Here is a 17,480-nt window from a genome sequence, read left to right as displayed (position 1 = left end):
TGTATGTTCTGTTCTTGCATAAATTAGGCTTAATGTCAATACTTGAAGCTACAATTGGGGATGTACATATTAATATGACAATTATTGTCTCCTCTTTTACATAAAGTGGCTTTGATTAGTTCTTTACTGCAGGGGTGAAATGGGTGGCTCTTAATAACTGTCCTCTTGTCTCTCTCTCTCAGACACCCCCAGTATCACGGCCAAGCTGATCAACGAGCAGAAGGAGGACAAGGAGAAGAAGAACCACGAGGAGAAGGAGAAGATGAAGGCCGACAGCGGTTTCCAGGACAACTACAGCGTCGTTGTCGCTTCAGGTAACCCCCCTCCCTGGGCTGTCTTCACACTTCCCACATCTGTAAGCCACTCACTGTGGGCCACAATGTCCCCACCTGCCAATCATTGTGGCTGCGCGCAAATTGATTAATTTATTTACTCCAAAGCACAAATTAGAGGGCAGGCGTTTGTTTGCAGGCTTACACAGGCTTATGTTGATCTAATTTACCACATGAAAGTTAAATGATTGGGGTCTTTTTAATCAAAGTAAGAACTAATATATAATTGTATCCTTCATTACTTTACTGTTTGCATAAGCTTAAGTTAATCATGAATGGAATATTAAACAGTGTAAGGATGTGGCCAGGAGCACAGCTCTCAGCGTGACGTTCTGTTGTACAATTGTCTGTTGTAGCTAAAGTGCGTGTGTTTGCCTTTCAGGCTTGAAATCCCAGTCCAAGCGGGCCCTGTCCACCCCTCCCCGCCCCCCTTCCCGGAGGGGCCGCGTGATGAGCGACAAGCTGACCGCCTCCTCAGGTGTGGACCCCTCTGCCAAAACCATCAGCGTACCTGTTTTCCACCTCTACCACAAGCTGCTCCCAGGTACTCTACACACCGAGCTTCTCTCTCGCTCACACACACACACACACACACACACACACACACACACACACACACACACACACACACACTCACACACAGAGCCTCCTCTCAGCTGGACCCATTCCTTTCTCCACCCCCTCTCTGCCAAGGGAAGCCTATTGATCCGACCTGCTTAATGAAGCTGTGACCTCCCATCTCAGTCAATTCATTGAGCTTTTTTGGCTCGATCTCTGGGGTTCTGTCTGCTTTCTGTCATCTCACCTATGCTCCTCTCCTTGTAACATGTACAGGTTGTGTGTCAACAGTCGAATTCATATGAATTCATATGAAGTCAGTATTTTAGTTTATAGTGGGATTGGGACTGGATATAGGCAACTATCCAAGGCAGGAGAACATAATTTTTCTTTCCATGTCATCCTCTACTCAATGGAAAACAGTCAGGCCCGCAACCTAGACTTACAGGTCGTGGTTAAAACATTTGCACAAAGAATTGCAAGGTCTAGTAGTATATTCAAATAGCAAGACAGAAGGACTACACCAGGAGAACCGTCTCACGTGAGAATAGGCTGATTTAAAGTTTCATTTACATTTACTGTCCTCCAGATGAAATTGCGACATGTATGCGTTTGAAAGTTGGAAACGTTGCAGATTGTAAAATGAGTCCACCTCCCCAATTTTTCATAGCAACAGCGTAGCCTACTAATCAGCAACCAATGGATTGTTTTAGAATACACAGCTGTCCTGCTCAATAAGCCGTTCTTGAGGATGGCGCTCTCTCCCAGCTTGGACAAAGTTTATTGTATTGTTTAAAACCAGTCAATTAATGCCAAATAATACAGTTCACCCTCAAAAGACTATCTTACAGGGGATTGTTTCATTGTGCAGTGTACTATCTATTGCTATACAGTCTTTAGTTGGTATTTATAAACTTTCAAATTATACTTGCATTGTGATTGCGTGGGTGATGAATTCGATTTTATTACATTTTTGGAGGGAGGGGCACAAATTTCGACCTTGCACAGGGGCCCAGAGAAACTGGTACGCAGTGCTGTGTCCCTGGTCACAGTAAACAATGTTTATTCAGCAGTAGATCAGGGATTCAGATAGAACCACAGTACTGAAAATCATAGGAAACAATCAGAGTATTAGGAACTGGCATATATATGCATATATCAGGGTTAACCAGGGTTAAAAAGGATTCTTGAACAAGGTGACGCTGGATTGCGTTGTCAAACCGACTTGGATATATTCATGTCAAAATGCGCTAAAAATACATCTAAAATGCTGAATTACCTGAGGAACATAATAACGGTTTCCCTTTCGCTTTTAACAACTACGTCATTGGCAATCAAAGATAGTCACTCTGTCATTGCTAAATATAATTTTCATTTGCTCTGAAATTTTTTCTGTGTGTGTACATAATTCTTTTTAATTAGTTTTTATTTCCTTACCATGTACATTGGTTGTGCTTCTTCCATGATGTCTCTACATGTAATCACTGTAATCTAGGTCACCTCCTGTCATGCCACATAGCTGTCATGCAGCTTGACCGTAGAGTGACAACGAGCGGGTAGGTTACCCCCCTGGTGTGAACCGCTGTGTCTCATCCCTCCGCTCCCCCAGGTCAGCCCCTGCCGGCCGAGATGACACTAGCCCAGCTGTTGACTCTCCTCTACGACCGCAAGCTGCCACAGGGCTACCGCTCCATCGACCTGACCGTCAAACTGGGATCCAAGGTCATATCCGACCCAGGCCTGTCCAAGACGGACTCCTTCAAACGACTCCGCACCGAAAAAGGTATGGTGCGTGCATGCACACAAGCATGCCAAATTCCACACATGCACTACCATGCATCAACACTCCCACCCCGTCCGATCCCGTAGTTAGCGCTGGTCAAGTCTGATAATGAGCCCCTACCAGCTCTCTCCATGGGTCCCCTGACAGCCCATTCTACTCTTCTGTCTAAACAGTGGGGCTCACACTCTCAAAAGATGTCTTAAAGCTGCCTTTACTAGTCCCACAGACAGGTGGGCCAGTGTGAGATGTGCATGCACAAAAGGCTCCGGCGTAGCCCTCTTCTGCTCTTGTTCACCGTGTTGAGTAAAGGGCCGACGCAGAGCAGAGTGTATACATATCTACAATGATTCAGGTGGCCGTCTCTGGCCGGGGGTTTAGGTGAGGGAAAAAGCTATTATTGTTATGACCATAGTTTGTCCCCCATTGTAAGAGAATGATGGAAATGTGGTGCATGTCAGACATGAATGATGCAACCAGTGTTCAATCTCCCCAAATTTTCACCTCCCTCCTTCGCACCCTTCACTGGCCCCTGGTAGCTTCCTGGTAGATTCAAGACCCTGGTGCTCGCCTACCAGGCGGCAAAGGGAACAGTCCCTCCCTACTTTCAAGCAATGGTCAGCCCCCAAACTCCTGCCCGATCACTCCGTTCTTCCACCTCGGCTGGCCGCCTGGCACCGCAGCCTCTACGAGGATGTAGCAGGTGCACCATTCGGTCATGGCTTTTCACTGTGCTGGCACCCCGCTGGTGGAACGAGCTTCCCACTGCTGTCAGGACTACAGAGTCACTACCTATCTTCCGTTGTAAACTTAAGACCCATCTCTTCAGGCTCCATCTTGACTGTCCCTCCTAAAGACCTCTTCACCCTCCCCTGTACAGTTTCTCTACTGTAAATAATAATTTTTATAAAAAACACAGAAAACCCCCCGAATTCTTCCTTCTTCTAGCATTGTGACTGCCAATGGCCCCACTGATGTATAGATGATTCACTTACTTTAGACAAATGTACTTGTGAGTCGCTTTGGATAAAGGCGTCTGCTAAATGGAAAAAAAAAAATGCTATACATAGCTATGTATAGTTATGCTATACAAGAGGAATACAGGCCAGTCAGTGCCTTCAGTCTTTTCACATCAACCCCCCCATTCTAATAGAGTTATTTTGGTTCAGTCTTGCATCACCTAGGCTATTACCTGGTCTGCTTCGAAAGAAAAGCTTTGATGCTTGAAAGCTCTGGGAGCAGCCGGAGTAATGGCCAGCCTATCAGATTAATCTTCCTTCAAGCCCTGCTCGTTATGAAAGCTTTCGCAGACATTGATGTTGTTGGACAACATTTATATATCCAAGATTCATGTCTTCTATTCATATTACTGTAACCTCTCTATAAGATTAATGAATCATGTCCAAGATGGAGGTTTTACTAGCAACAACACACGTTTGTCTCGGTTTTATTTGGTTACAATGGTGAATGTAATCCTGTCAAATCCTTTTTGGTTTGTAGGGGAATTAGAGTTCAGGAGTGTGTTTCATTCAAGAGTGTAATTACCTCCAATTATCTGCCCTTGTTTGCTCCCCTTAACAGATCTAGAAGGTTTAGGCTTATGAACCACAGCTCACCACGTTTGCATACACCTACCACAGGAGGCACGTGGAGGTATAAATAAGAGGATGGGTAATGCATGGAATTAGGGATGCACCAATACCACTATTGTATTGGCCGGTACCAATCCGATAAAAGGCTATTTTTTTCTTCTTTTTTCTTTTGAAACAGCTGTATACAAGCTCTCTGTGCAGAAGTGCTATGCTTGGCATCATTCGTGTCCATCTAAAAACAGCAAACACTATGCTCCAGTTGGGAAAGGTTGAGATTAAAGACTCCATTTCATATTTTTGCATAAGAAGAAATACAACCGTGAATCTTAAAAGGTAGCCATATACATCACCAAAAATACAGGGGATCCCTTAGGCCTACAGTATAGCCTATAAAATATCTGTGCCTCTTTGAGCTGTCATAGTTCAAGTTTATTTGTCATTACATCATATACAAGTATACAATGCAATGAAATGCTTAAGGCAGAGCAGCTCTACAACATCAACAGTACAGTGTAATAAGTATAAAATGAAACATAAATATAAGCACTAAAAGTAGTAGCAGTAAATAACAGTACATAACAGTAAAGTCAGAATATACAGAATTATTGTAGCAGCAGTAGATACTAAAGTGTGCAGTGTCAGTGTAGTGCAATGTCACTGAGCAGAAGGGGGTTGTAGGTATCGTCCATTGGGGAGGAATAGCTTTAAGGGGGAGGATAGAAGCTATTCCGAAACCGTTTGGTCCGGGTCTGAATGCTTCAACACCGTCTGCCCGATGGAAGCAGGGAGAACTTCAGACACTGAGTCTTCAGACAGTCACAGAGACCTACCTGGCTGTCATATCACAGAGACCTACCTGGCTGTCATATCAGCCATGAAGTCTGTTAACTAACAGAGTGGAGGATGGCATGGGAGAGCCGACTCAGGAGCCTGTATGCTATTTTCCTATCCTTTACCAATCCAGCTGGAACCTAAAACACTGACTCTCAATGAACATTCCTCATTTTATTCTGTTATAGGTTGCATTACATGTCGCACCTATTATCAAAATACTGCTAAAACATTTCCCCCGCTTCTCTGTGCTGTTGTGTGTATAAAAGCCCATTTTACAGATAAGAGCTTCATTTAGATGGTAGAGAGAATGTGTGATATCTAGAACAAACAGCGAGAGTAGATGCAGACATTTTTAAAACACAATTTGTATCTTGATATTTAAACAATTCCCTGTCCTCACCTCACGTCACATTCTGATCAAACGGTTGTATCATTTCACCTGATCATACCACCCACACGAGTTCACCCGCTTATATTATTTTCGCTGGGCCGCTGAAACACAAGCAATGATTAGAGTGGCCAGATTTCATCTGATATTGCTTGTGTTGTGATTGGCAGTTATCAATAGATCATAATGTGTACATTAAAAGTAGTTTATGAAGTTCAAAAAGTAGCTGCTAATGAATTGGTAGTCAGCATTTTGGCTCCTCCATTTTGGCGCTTGTGGAACACACTGGCACTAGTTTTAGCAGTACATTAAGCAGTAACACCGGTGAACCAATAACCTTACAGGACAAAAATTCTATCTATATGATAACCTTAGAGTTTGACACGGTGGTTTACTGTAGAACCAGTGCACCATGACATCCCTACATATAACATGACTGAATTATACCAAACAACTTAGTTGTTGTGGCTGTGCAGCCATCACTTGACGACACGCGTGTTTGGCGTGTTTTTAGGATAGTTTGCGTCATGGCATCGGAATTTGCCATCTCCAATTCCCGACCAGCATTTTAGGGTAATACCGGCCTGATACTGATGCTCAATATCGGATCGGTGTATCTCTACTCGGAATGAGGAATGGCATCACATTACAATGAGCCCATCCTCCAATTTCTACCTCCACCAGCCTCCACTGACACCTACCCAGTCCTATCAGATCTTTGAAGGGGAGTGAATGAGGGCAGATTGGGAGGGAACCCAATCTTAGAGTGATCTATATTTAGCTGTCCCTCTCCTGGCCTTGTGGTCAGTGCAAGGTCATGCATGATGTGAACAGGATAGATCCGTTCTGAACACTGCAACGTCAGTGACAGTCAGTAAGCAGCACACCTGATTTCTCACTTTGATATGTCAGCATTCATGGATATGCAAACCTATAGTCAAATCCCTCCGCTCAGCTTACCATGAGAGATCCATATTACCTCAGGCAATGCTCGACATACTCACCTGTTATTATACATCCTATAAACATGTGTTCTCCCTTCAAGTTCAACTGAGAATGTGTTCAATGAAGCAGCTATCGTGTGTGTGTGTGTGTGTGTGTGTGTGTGTGTGTGTGTGTATGTACGCACACTTACAGTGGAACATTGGATGCTAGCAGTAGCCGTTTATGATGCTGTTGTCATGTACCAATCGAACACGTTAAACCACTACCCTCCCTGGAAGCAGCACACATGCTTATTTTCTGAAGCAGAACTAATAGCTGACAAAACAGAAGCTGCAAGTCAAGGTATTTGCTCGTCCAAATGTAAGAAGACAGGCGCAATCCAAACATCCATCTGATCAAAAAACTCTATTTACCCTGGCGAGTTCATCATTCACTGAGTCAGTTGCTGAATTTGTGTTCTTTCCACCTGCCACGCAGTAGTGCATTATCGATATTGTCATTAGAAAACCGGCTTTCCTGTCCCAGGCCTGTTTAGCCATTGTGAAGAGAAAAGGTCTTTGCTCCCCTTTCTGTTGGTGTGGATGTCAATTCTGCCCAGTGCCAGTCCACTAATGTTAGCTGTGATCCCCTACAGTCTGAGCAGCGGAGTGCATCCAATCCTCCCTGCAGTGCACCCCTTCCACCCCCAACCCCTGCATCTCACATCTTCAACTCAGTCGCTGCTGTTCTAGCCATCCGTCACACAGGGTTTGTTTGTAGGTTTGTTTTTAAAAGCCCATAAATGGCAGCTAGTTCAGCCAACCTTTGTTTTCTACCCAAAGAGTTTAGCTTTATAGTTACTGGCTGGCAAAAACAGTAAGGCTGGTACCCTGTATGTTCCTGGCTAATGAAAGCCCCTGTCTGACTCCAGCCCTATGTTGCAGAGGCAATACTGCCCCTCACCCAGATACTGACCACCTCATTAGGTCAATCATTGTCTTCATTCAACAAATTAACTTTCACCCCGTCTTGTTCTGGAGTACAGATCATTTGTTGAGGTATATAGATTTCAAGCTGGCTTGAGCAGAAGACTGCAATTTCAGTGTACAGGATAGAGAGATGGAAAAACAAAGGGCGTTTTGTTTGAATTTCCAGTTTATACTAGCGACATGTTTTGAAATGTTGCACGTTCCTTTGAAAAGAACACACATTTCACTGTGCAGTACAAAGCTTGTCTTGCCTGTTGCACGTACTTCACACCTACAGTTTCCCAGCATAGCATCAGAAAACAACCCCTTCTGGAATGATCTGTTCCTGTTGGGCTGATATGAATGGAAGGGGGAATGGTGACCCTCACTAACAGTCCTGGGAGAGTGAAAGAGAGGGAGAAATGTAGAGCATAAGAGCTTTAAACCAATGCTGAAGCTTTGACCAGGGGGAGCCATGATGCAGAATCCATTTACCTCCGCCCCACAAGGAGCCCCCCCCCCCCCCCCCCCCCCCCACACACACACACACACACACTAAAAGCTCTCAACCTCCGCTCTTCAAATAGGCCAGGCCTTTTAGAGCCAAATGGGTTTTGTCCTTCGCAAAACCATTTCAGGTCTCTAGGCCCCTACCTGATTTATCGGGTGAAAGTCACACACAGGTTTATACATTTGGTTCACCTTGCATAGGAAAGCTACTGTAATGTTATGTGAAAATATCTTCTCGCTGACACCAGAGTTATAGAATTGTTTGTCTTTCCCAATTTGTCCAGGAGAAATCTTTGTGATCTTATGCGATATGTCTCTCTTTAGTCTAATAAGTGTCTTCTCCCCCCTGTCCCCTTTGAGGTGCATTTGAAGCAGAAGCTATAACTCACTGGTTGATGCTGTTTAGATATTCTCGGTGTGGTCCCGTCTCTCCTTGCGGCCGGCTGAAAGACAAGCGTTCCACTTTCCATCACGACTAATCCTGTTTTGGAAGTCCAGGCAGCACAAGCTCCGTTACAAACCCTATTAGTCACAACCATGGTGACTTTTTAATTCACCATCCCTTTAGAGAAAAAAGGGGAGCAATGAATCATTATTCTCTTCTCCAGGAGAGATGATGTGCAGCTTTTTTGTAGATGACCTGTCAATCGACTCAGGCTTTTATATCATCATAAAACAGCCTCGACACCACAGAAGAAAAACAATAATGGGGGTGGCTATTTTTACCCTTCCATTTCATTTAGTTGTTCTGGCTTTGTCCACCAAGCCCCCCCCGAAACAAGGACAAGTGGTCTGTGTCCTTCATTTTTATTTTGTAATCAGTGCCTACTAACCCTCTGGAGTGGCACCTTCTTTCTCAAGTGCAGCCATTAGCTCATGTTGATGCATTAGCACCTAGCAGTTGAAATGGCACTCCATCCCCTTGTTTGGAAGGTGTCTCAGCCTCCCTCCTCCTCTCCTCTCTTCTTGGTTGCTTGAGCTTGATGAATTGGAGCATGATGGTCAGTTCAGTTCTGGTTTCTCTCTCTCTGGTATCTTCTCACGAGCGATAAAATATGAGAGGTATAATGATGTATCTCTCGTATGTAAACAGTGTTCTACATGGTGACACCAGTGATCCCAGGTTTGTTCTTAGGCGGGGACAGAGGCCCATGTATCGGCATTCAATGTTGTCATTACCAATATTTTCTATGGAGTTTTATGTTAGCCAAAACATGGAGGATATTCATCTCACAGCCTTGTGAAACAGAAGGACAGACAAGCACAGTTAAAAGTCACAAGTACACAAAGTATCACAGTGAAACAAGTGTATGAAAGTCTATTGATACTAGCCCCTGTTACGGTGACCCACTGTCCTCCCTCTCTCCTCCAGTGGAACACTGTGACATGCTGAGCAGCTGCGCAGAGGACGAGCCCATGACCCCGGGCGAGGAGTGCCTGGACGCAGCCATCGATGAGTCCCTGCTGGAGACCAACCCCATCCAGTCTCCCCTGCAGGTGTTTGCAGGCATGGGCGGCCTGGCCCTGATCGCGGAGAGGCTGCCCATGCTCTATCCTGACGTCATTCAGCAGGTCAGTCTAACACCACGTCCACAACCTGCCATAGACATTGGGCATAAAGGGGAATTTAAAAATTATATGCAAGTCTTGTCAGTCCAATAAGGTCTCAAAATATCGTTATTTTGGTCTCAAAATATAATTTGGGCTGATGTTTACTTATTGGAAAAGTCTCGTTGTGATCATCAAATTCATTTTGAGTAAAATGTCACTTTTAAACTCTGACACAAAGTGGGTCAAACATCTGTATGAGGGGGCAGGAGTATTTCCTGATCATTGTTGCAAAACTAGTATATTTTCTGTATATGAATTTGAGATGTATTTGCTACATGAATAAAACTTCAGGGGAAAAACATAATCATTTTGGACCCTGACTATAGAAATCCAAAGAGATCTTAAAGACTAGCAGAAGTTCCGCTTTCCCTGGGCCCAGCCTATTGAGAGGGATGGCATGTCGCCAGATTTACCATTCAGTCTAAATCTGTATTGTCTCCCTGGCGCTCCCCCGGTGCTAAATCATGCCTAGTAAATGAAAGTAAATTGATACTTGAAGAAGTAATTGAGAGAGCACATTGACAAGGTGAGTAGCTGGAATGGATTCTGAGAGCTGCCAGGTACTAAATCTGTTTTGTTTTGTTATCCCAACCCCCTCCCCCCCCTCCCTCCCCCCTCTAAATTGTTTCAGCGAATTGAGTTATTCAGGCAGTCTCCCAGAGCTACTGGTGGTTGGCACCAGGCTCCCCACAACGGCCACCAAGTGAGATGATTTTGTTATGCATTTAGCATTGTGATAAACAAACAAAGAACATTGTTATATGAATATCAAGAACTGTCGTATGATTAGGTACATCGTTCAACAAACAACTTTTTCTTAGGATGGTTACTCAACCCTTCCCTAGATTAGCCCCATTTTGTGTCCCTCTGTTTGTAGGCCAAGCCTGTAAAGGCTGTGAATAATTCAAGTGTTGCACTCTCTCACCCTGAGTGAGAACATTTGCAAAGTAAACTAAAGGCATCTATATTGATGCAGGTGAGGCCTTTTAGACGTGAGGAGTGTTGTTTTCCTTTGGGCGGCTAGCTAAGCAGTCTGACCCTGTAGGTGCTGTACCTGTGTGTCCCACTGCTGGTGTTTAGCTGTGTCCTCTGGCCTGTTCTGGAGAACCACTCTGGGCTGCTCCGGTGTTTAGTGCAGCTAAGCTTGAATTGATTGCACAGATCACACCTATGCATGTGTACCGTAAGATAGGCTTGTTATTTCCTACAGCTCAGATGTGTGGAGACTTGCCTTTTCCTTTCGAGGTGTTTGTAGTTATGTTTAGAGTATTGAGGTAAAAGAGGCAAGAAGAGGGTATGAGAGAGTACAAAGGTTTCTCCAAGGTTTACTTTAAAGAATCTTTCAGTTACCCTCTCTTCTTCACTTCAGTCAGATATTATATGGAGTTCAGGAGCACCTTTGCTCAGACTGAAGCCCAGGCCCACAGCAGTATTATGAATCTGATGTGTTCTCTAGTTCCTTTTAACCGCAGTGTTCAAACACAACACATGACATTGAAATGGCACCCAGTCAGCACATCTCTCAGCGTTTGTCTATGCGTTGCCCCATAAACCCGCTCTAACCCTGTGATTGTCCCCCGATCGCCCCTGTGCAGGTGAGTGCTCCGACGGTGCCCTCCACCACCCAGGAGAAGCCCAAGGACAGCGACCAGTTCGAGTGGGTCACCATTGAGCAGTCAGGCGAGCTGGTGTACGAGGCGCCCGAGACCATCGCCGCTGAGCCGCCGCCCATCAGCAAGTCGGCGGTGCAGACCATGTCACCCATCCCCGCCCACTCTCTGGCAGCGTTCGGGCTGTTCCTGCGGCTGCCCGGCTATGCCGAGGTGCTGCTGAAGGAGAGGAAGCACGCCCAGTGTCTGCTCCGGCTGGTGTTGGGGGTCACAGACGATGGCGAAGGCAGTAAGTGACCTAACACCTCACTGTGTTTTAGAGAGGGGACAGAAGGGTAGTTCCTGTGTATCTATATGGCTGTCTGGGTAACACACACCTATTGTTAATGAAAGTGTGACAACACAGAGGACTGCTTTAGGATTCCTGGGTACAAACATTTGCTGACCCCTTAATAAGCAGCAGTTCACTTTCCCTCTCAGCAGTCAGACTGACACTCTGTAAACAGTTAATCTTATGTGTGTGTGGTGCGTGTGTGTGGCGCGTACGTGTGTGTCCATCCAACACGGCACTGCTTTCCCCCTGCAGTCCATGAGACCAAACCTGCCTGCCAGCCTGTGGACGATTTAGCCAAAGGAATCACATCAGCGTCTTTACAAGTCCTGCTCCCTCATGCATTACAACTTTTCCACAGCCCAACCTCTACTCTCATCTGCCTTCATTATTGATGCCTGTTCAGTTTTCCCTCTCCTAGGGGGGAAGGGGGGACAGAGAGAAGGGGGGGAAGGGAGGACAGAGAGACAGGGGGGCCTGATAAGGGCCCCTGCTAATGATTGATGGAGATTGCCATCTGCCAGCTCATTCGCTAATTCTGGTCACATAGCACACCATCATCTGTTGTCTTTCTCGAGGCCTCGTTCACAACTGCTAAATGGATCCTCCATGACCCATCCATTTGCATGACCCCCAATCAGGTGGTCACGTCTCATTCCACGTATTTCCATTGAGCCATTTGCGTTTGACTTGTTTTTCATTTAAAGATATTCAATGCCGCCATAATTCTCTCAATTCTGACAAGATTTTTTGGCCCCTCCTTTTTCTTAGGTCACATCCTGCAGTCTCCGTCAGCCAACGTGCTGCCCACGCTGCCCTTCCACGTGCTGCGGGCGCTCTTTAGCACCACGCCCCTGACCACGGATGATGGCGTGCTGCTGCGCCGCATGGCCCTGGAGATTGGAGCCATCCACCTGATCCTGGCCTGCCTGTCTGCCCTCAGTCACCACGCGCCACGCATCCCCAACGCCAGCAGAGACCCCTCCGAGGTGAGTGAGGCCCTCGACCCGTGATGTATGGTTATGAAAGTGACACAGTCTTTATATACACCTATGAGAGTCTCATATGAAAGTATGTATACTCTTTATACTCCATGGCATCACTGTGTGTATTTTTGTCTGCTGACTTCATATATAGTATTTTATGTGTAGGCCTATGATGAGCACAAAAAGACACACTCCATATGAAACATGGACAGCTGTCAGTGTGTGTGTATATATGTGATTTGGATGTCATGTGTGTTCATGAAGCAAGACCAGATTGAAGCAAAGCTGCTTTGGATACTGTTTACAAAGAATAGCTTGAGAAATTACATGAGAGATTCGGAAGCTTCCTCAGATCCATTTGGCTTGACACAATAGGCCAGTCCTCCTTTCAAGAGTGACTGAAGTTATTTTTGTCTTTCAGTCAGTGAGAAAGCGGTTGTGAGAATCAGTCATATTATTAATGGCCCCACCGTACCTGCCAGGGCTTTAATCACAGCCTCTTCTGCATGTCTCCCACCGAGTCCTTTGGGTAATTGTTTAGTCTGAACGATAAGAAGGCAGGTCTAGCTTTGGAGAGAGGGACTTGTCCTTTGTATTAATGTCAGCTCCAGGCGGTAGGAAGGGGAACATCATGAAGAGGGATTGAATCACGGGCTCACCCGACTGCCATGCCTATTAAATGGAGTGATTAGTCATCTATTGAGTGATCTGGTGCTGTGCTTCAACACTCGCTCCAAGGCCCAAATTCATCTGCCACAGATGACATTTTATATAGTAGCCCAGGCTATTACAGTACTACCCTCCCCTACAGTGTTGCTGTGGATTGTCTCTGAGTGCGCTCCCTTCCACAGAGCTGGGCGGATTTATGGAGTTGTCAGACTTGAGGACAGATCTTGGGGCCGACGGCTTGAATGCTGGCCAGAGTACTGTCACAGCGGTAATGGTTGTCCTTGAGGCCACCTCCCGGCCTGGTTGCTGTAATGTGAGCGGGGGTTTGGCCGGAGATAAGACACAGACTTGGGGGGGGGGGGGGGGGGGGGGGGGGCGGCAGAGCGGACACTCTGTCCCCACCCACTCCTTCTTTATCGGGGGAAAGTAAATGATTCCCTTCCCTGATTTATGTCCCTGAGCCCAGTGATTAGTGTTCACCCTCTTACCGCTGAGAGAGTGTCAGGACCGGAGACACAGACAGAAACACACACACACACACACACACACACACACACAGACACAGACAAACAGAAAGTCTGTGTGTGTGTGTGTGTATGCGCGCCTCTGTGTGAGTGTGCATCTCTGTGTGTGTCTGATGCACACTGACACACAATGAGTGACTGGCTCACACACACACTGATTCACTGACAGACAGACACACACCGAGACACACACACACACACTGACTGATTGATTGACTTACATTAGGGCATGAAGAGGTGTGTTGGGTGCAGTTACATCACTGTTGCCAAGACACAGCAGTGGAACTTTTCAAGTCTAAAAGACAACATTAGAGCAGTCTCTCGTCCACTTCAATGTAAATGTTGAATTAATGACAGATGGACTTGACAGTGATCTCTGCTGGCAGAGGTGCAAACATTTCCATTAGGCTCCTCACATTCCCATAACGCTATCGAGCCAGGTCATGAAATGTTCCCGGGCCACTATTAAATACCTGGAGAACATAGCGTTAACCACATGTCAGTCCAGTGTCGGAAAGGGACAAAGTGCAAAAATGCCCTGAAGATATTCAATAATCCCCCAGAAATCATAGATACAGGGGAAAAACATGCCCACAAAATGTTTCAGCGCAACTTTGTTATTAAATTTCATGAGATTTCCGTGCTTTAGCGGTATCGTTCAACAAACTGCTGCTCGTGCACGACAGTCACCACATTTACGACTAGTCTACTCGCTGAAGTTTCGCTATGCCCCCATGAGCAATTTAATTACCCCTTCTTTCAAGCACTTTCAGAACACATTCTCCTCCGAGAGTCACGCAGCACAGATCACATGATCTAAATCAGACGGCAGACGGCTATCAACCAAGAGTTGTCAAAAAGAGCTCAGTTATCAGTTCAGTTGCTAAGTTTACATTTAATGTGAGCTAATACTGTAGTCTGCAACCAAATGACAGCTGTAGATCGCCAGCTTTTGAGAAACTTCTTAATGGGGTAATGATGTTTTATGGGATTTAAACAAACCGATTTTAAAACGGCAATGACAGAAGCTTAAAGTTGTAGCTAATAGAGGTAGAGCTGCATTCAATACAATACAATAAAGAATTAGGTAACATTTTACAACACACTAACCTAGAGCTTTGCATGACCCCCAATCAGGGCAAAAAAAAGAACACCTGCCATTTTGGCATTGGCGAGTAAATCTATAAATATCACCAGCCACGTTGGTTGGTTGGTAGCCAACAAAGGTTTGCGAATAACTATGCTTCAATTTAAAAGCGGAATTTGTGCCATCCGCATTTCTGGCCACCATTGATTCAACATTTGTGACAACACTCCTGCTACTCCTGCCTCCTCCAGCTGACTGTAACTGCTGTGCATCTCACTCACGCTTCTTCTGACTTTCAAACAAACCCCAGAGACTATGAGCTTTCTTAGTTCCAATATAAAATAAAGCATTAAGTTCAATTACATGCGACAGCACGAGATATGAACTTTAGAAAACAATTTAGAAAACAAATATTTTGACAGGGATATGCGCGAAACTTAAAGCCTACTACAGGAGGTTCGTTCTGTGCAGGAAGTCATTTTTAATGCGTCAGGAGTCACGCTAATATGTGTTCATTTATTTATATATAAAATAATATTTCTATAATAATATTTGCCGTAATGGTGGTTTAAAAAAATATATATATATAACGCCCAAGAAATTTGTCAACGGGCATAATTTGCCCCCAATAAAAAAAAAATCTATATTTGTTACACTATGTCAGTCACCCCTGTCGTAACCTTTTAAGATCCATCCAGGTGAACGTCAAAACGCCACGTCAGAGAAAGTGCAGTCTCTAGACAGCTGCCTTGCTCTTCACACTCACTCAGAAGGAACGGCAAGGGAGCATCCTTTCATATCCATCTCTCCTTTCTCACTATATAAACACGTCCTGTCGTACCTTAGGGACCTCTTGTTGTTCAAATGACACGTGCACACACACAGTCACACCACTGGGTCAGCAGTTGTTTAGCTAAAGTACCCTCTCTCTCGCCCAGAGAGACTCCGATGCCTTTCATTTGACAGTTCTCACTTCTTTGTACTACCCCTCCAGTGTACGAGAGGCGAGGTCAATCCTTTCTGGGAATTGCAACTTACTCATCACATCTGGCGCCATCATCACATGCTTTCAATACAAAATGTCTCTAATTTCCTGTCTCTGCTGGCAAAGGATGGCTTAGGCCTAGTAGTTATGCTTGTCGTTACAGTGCGTTTCCGTGAGCAATAAATGTGCATAGAAAACCAGCAAGCACATACAGTTTGAGTGTATACCTTTCAAAACAAAACAAATGCCTCAGTGGTTGAGCTTCACCACGTGACTCGCTGACTGCTGCTTTCACAACTTTGTCGGTACCCAGTTAGCAATACTTCCTAAATATAGGGATGTTTCAGATTTGTCCTTGACGTATCAAGAAGTGCTGTATGTAATAAGCCAGTAACTTAAAAAGATGTGTTGACCCCAATGCCTTGTCTGTGTGTCGGTCTCCAGCCCACAGTGTCCAGCAGCCACGGAGGAGGCACCAGCGAGGAGCAGCAGCTGTACTGGGCCAAAGGTACCGGCTTCGGTACGGGCTCCACAGCCTCTGGCTGGGACGTGGAGCAGGCCCTCACCAAACAGAGACTAGAGGAGGAACATGTCACCTGCCTGCTGCAGGTATGGACACCTAATGTTATGCCGGGCCCAGTATGCCAGGAGAACACTTTTATATTTATTTTTTATAACTGTGATCCACACTCCTCGTCCTGGCGAGCTGCAGTGACACATCTGGTTCAGCTCAGGCCTGGACAGGAAGGCTTGTGCACTTGTCCTGGATTGTTTTCTAAAAGACCACAAAGGCTTCTAGCTCACTTTCAAAAGCAAGTCAGGTCACAAAAACTTGCCATTTTTCTTAAATGGGCAGTGCTGTTGCATTTTGAGACTTGAACGCAAATATGCAAAATGGTAGCCTCCATTTGTCAGATTCTCTTCATGGTAATAATAATGATTTTTATTTGATAAAGTGCTTTCTTGCACCCAAAACACAACAACACAGTAAGAAAAACATACGTCACTTTACAATCACCTATTTGGTGCCTGATGTTTACAGGCCGTTATGTCTTCAGCTTTCAGACCAGTAACAAATCCTACTTGTCCAAAGGAAGCAGCTAAAAAGATTAATTTCAGCCCTGCAGCTAATCAAGGTTTTGATGATTTAGTTGATTATTTCAACCAGGTGTGATAGCACTATGCTGGGGCATGATCCAGGAACCTGCTGCTCTCCAGGACCAGGTTTGAGTATCACTGCTTTATACTGTATAGGGGGCCGTGCCCACCAAACACGCTTCTGCCTACAAAAGATACAAGATTCTGTATCTGAAACAGCGGACTTCAAACCAGAGTGGAAAAAGACATGACTGTTGTCACGAGGCTACCTGATGCAGTGCTTGAGCTGGCAAGGTAGCTAGCAATGATTAGCGATCATGCTAACATGAACTTCGTAGGCATTTCTATTCTAGTAACAGAGTAGTTTGCTAGCAAGAGGGGGTAAAATACATTTAGAGTGTTTTTGTTTTCATTCAAATTTATATTTCAGAAACTGTAGTGGAAGATATCCTAATCTTCCACTGAAGTAGTTGCCATCTTGCTGTGAAAATTTGTTTTCCCGCCCTTCCGTCAATTTGGTTTATTGGCCCAAAGTGACATTGATGCGCGGCGCTCCCTTCCCAAAAGTGAGACAAAATTCAATGTGAGAGCGCCTGGAGTGCAAAACGTGTCCTTCCCATTGAAAACAACTGGGAGAAGTTGCTGGCAGATTGAAAAATGCAGCCAGTGGACACTAGGTGCTCCTAGAACTAC

At 45.2% G+C, this 17,480-nt stretch overlaps 1 protein-coding gene across 9 annotated transcripts in view; it reads left to right on the top strand.

Moving 5' to 3' along the window:
• birc6 (baculoviral IAP repeat containing 6) overlaps positions 1 to 17,480 on the top strand; it is a 120,150-nt gene that overhangs the window by 53,966 nt on the left and 48,704 nt on the right. For all 9 annotated transcript variants that reach the window (XM_083694416.1, XM_083694415.1, XM_083694413.1 and 6 more), the window contains 8 exons: positions 183 to 314; positions 715 to 876; positions 2,500 to 2,673; positions 9,259 to 9,458; positions 10,129 to 10,200; positions 11,093 to 11,396; positions 12,210 to 12,427; positions 16,134 to 16,298. In XM_083694416.1, the coding sequence (XP_083550542.1) occupies positions 183 to 314; positions 715 to 876; positions 2,500 to 2,673; positions 9,259 to 9,458; positions 10,129 to 10,200; positions 11,093 to 11,396; positions 12,210 to 12,427; positions 16,134 to 16,298 (1,427 nt within the window). The remainder of the gene's footprint in view (positions 1 to 182; positions 315 to 714; positions 877 to 2,499; positions 2,674 to 9,258; positions 9,459 to 10,128; positions 10,201 to 11,092; positions 11,397 to 12,209; positions 12,428 to 16,133; positions 16,299 to 17,480) is intronic.

The sequence above is a fragment of the Argentina silus genome, assembly GCF_951799395.1.
Source record: "Argentina silus genome assembly, chromosome: X".
Lineage (NCBI taxonomy): Eukaryota > Metazoa > Chordata > Actinopteri > Argentiniformes > Argentinidae > Argentina > Argentina silus.
Note: the sequence above shows the minus strand (reverse complement) of the source record. Positions and strands in the feature narration are given on the sequence as shown.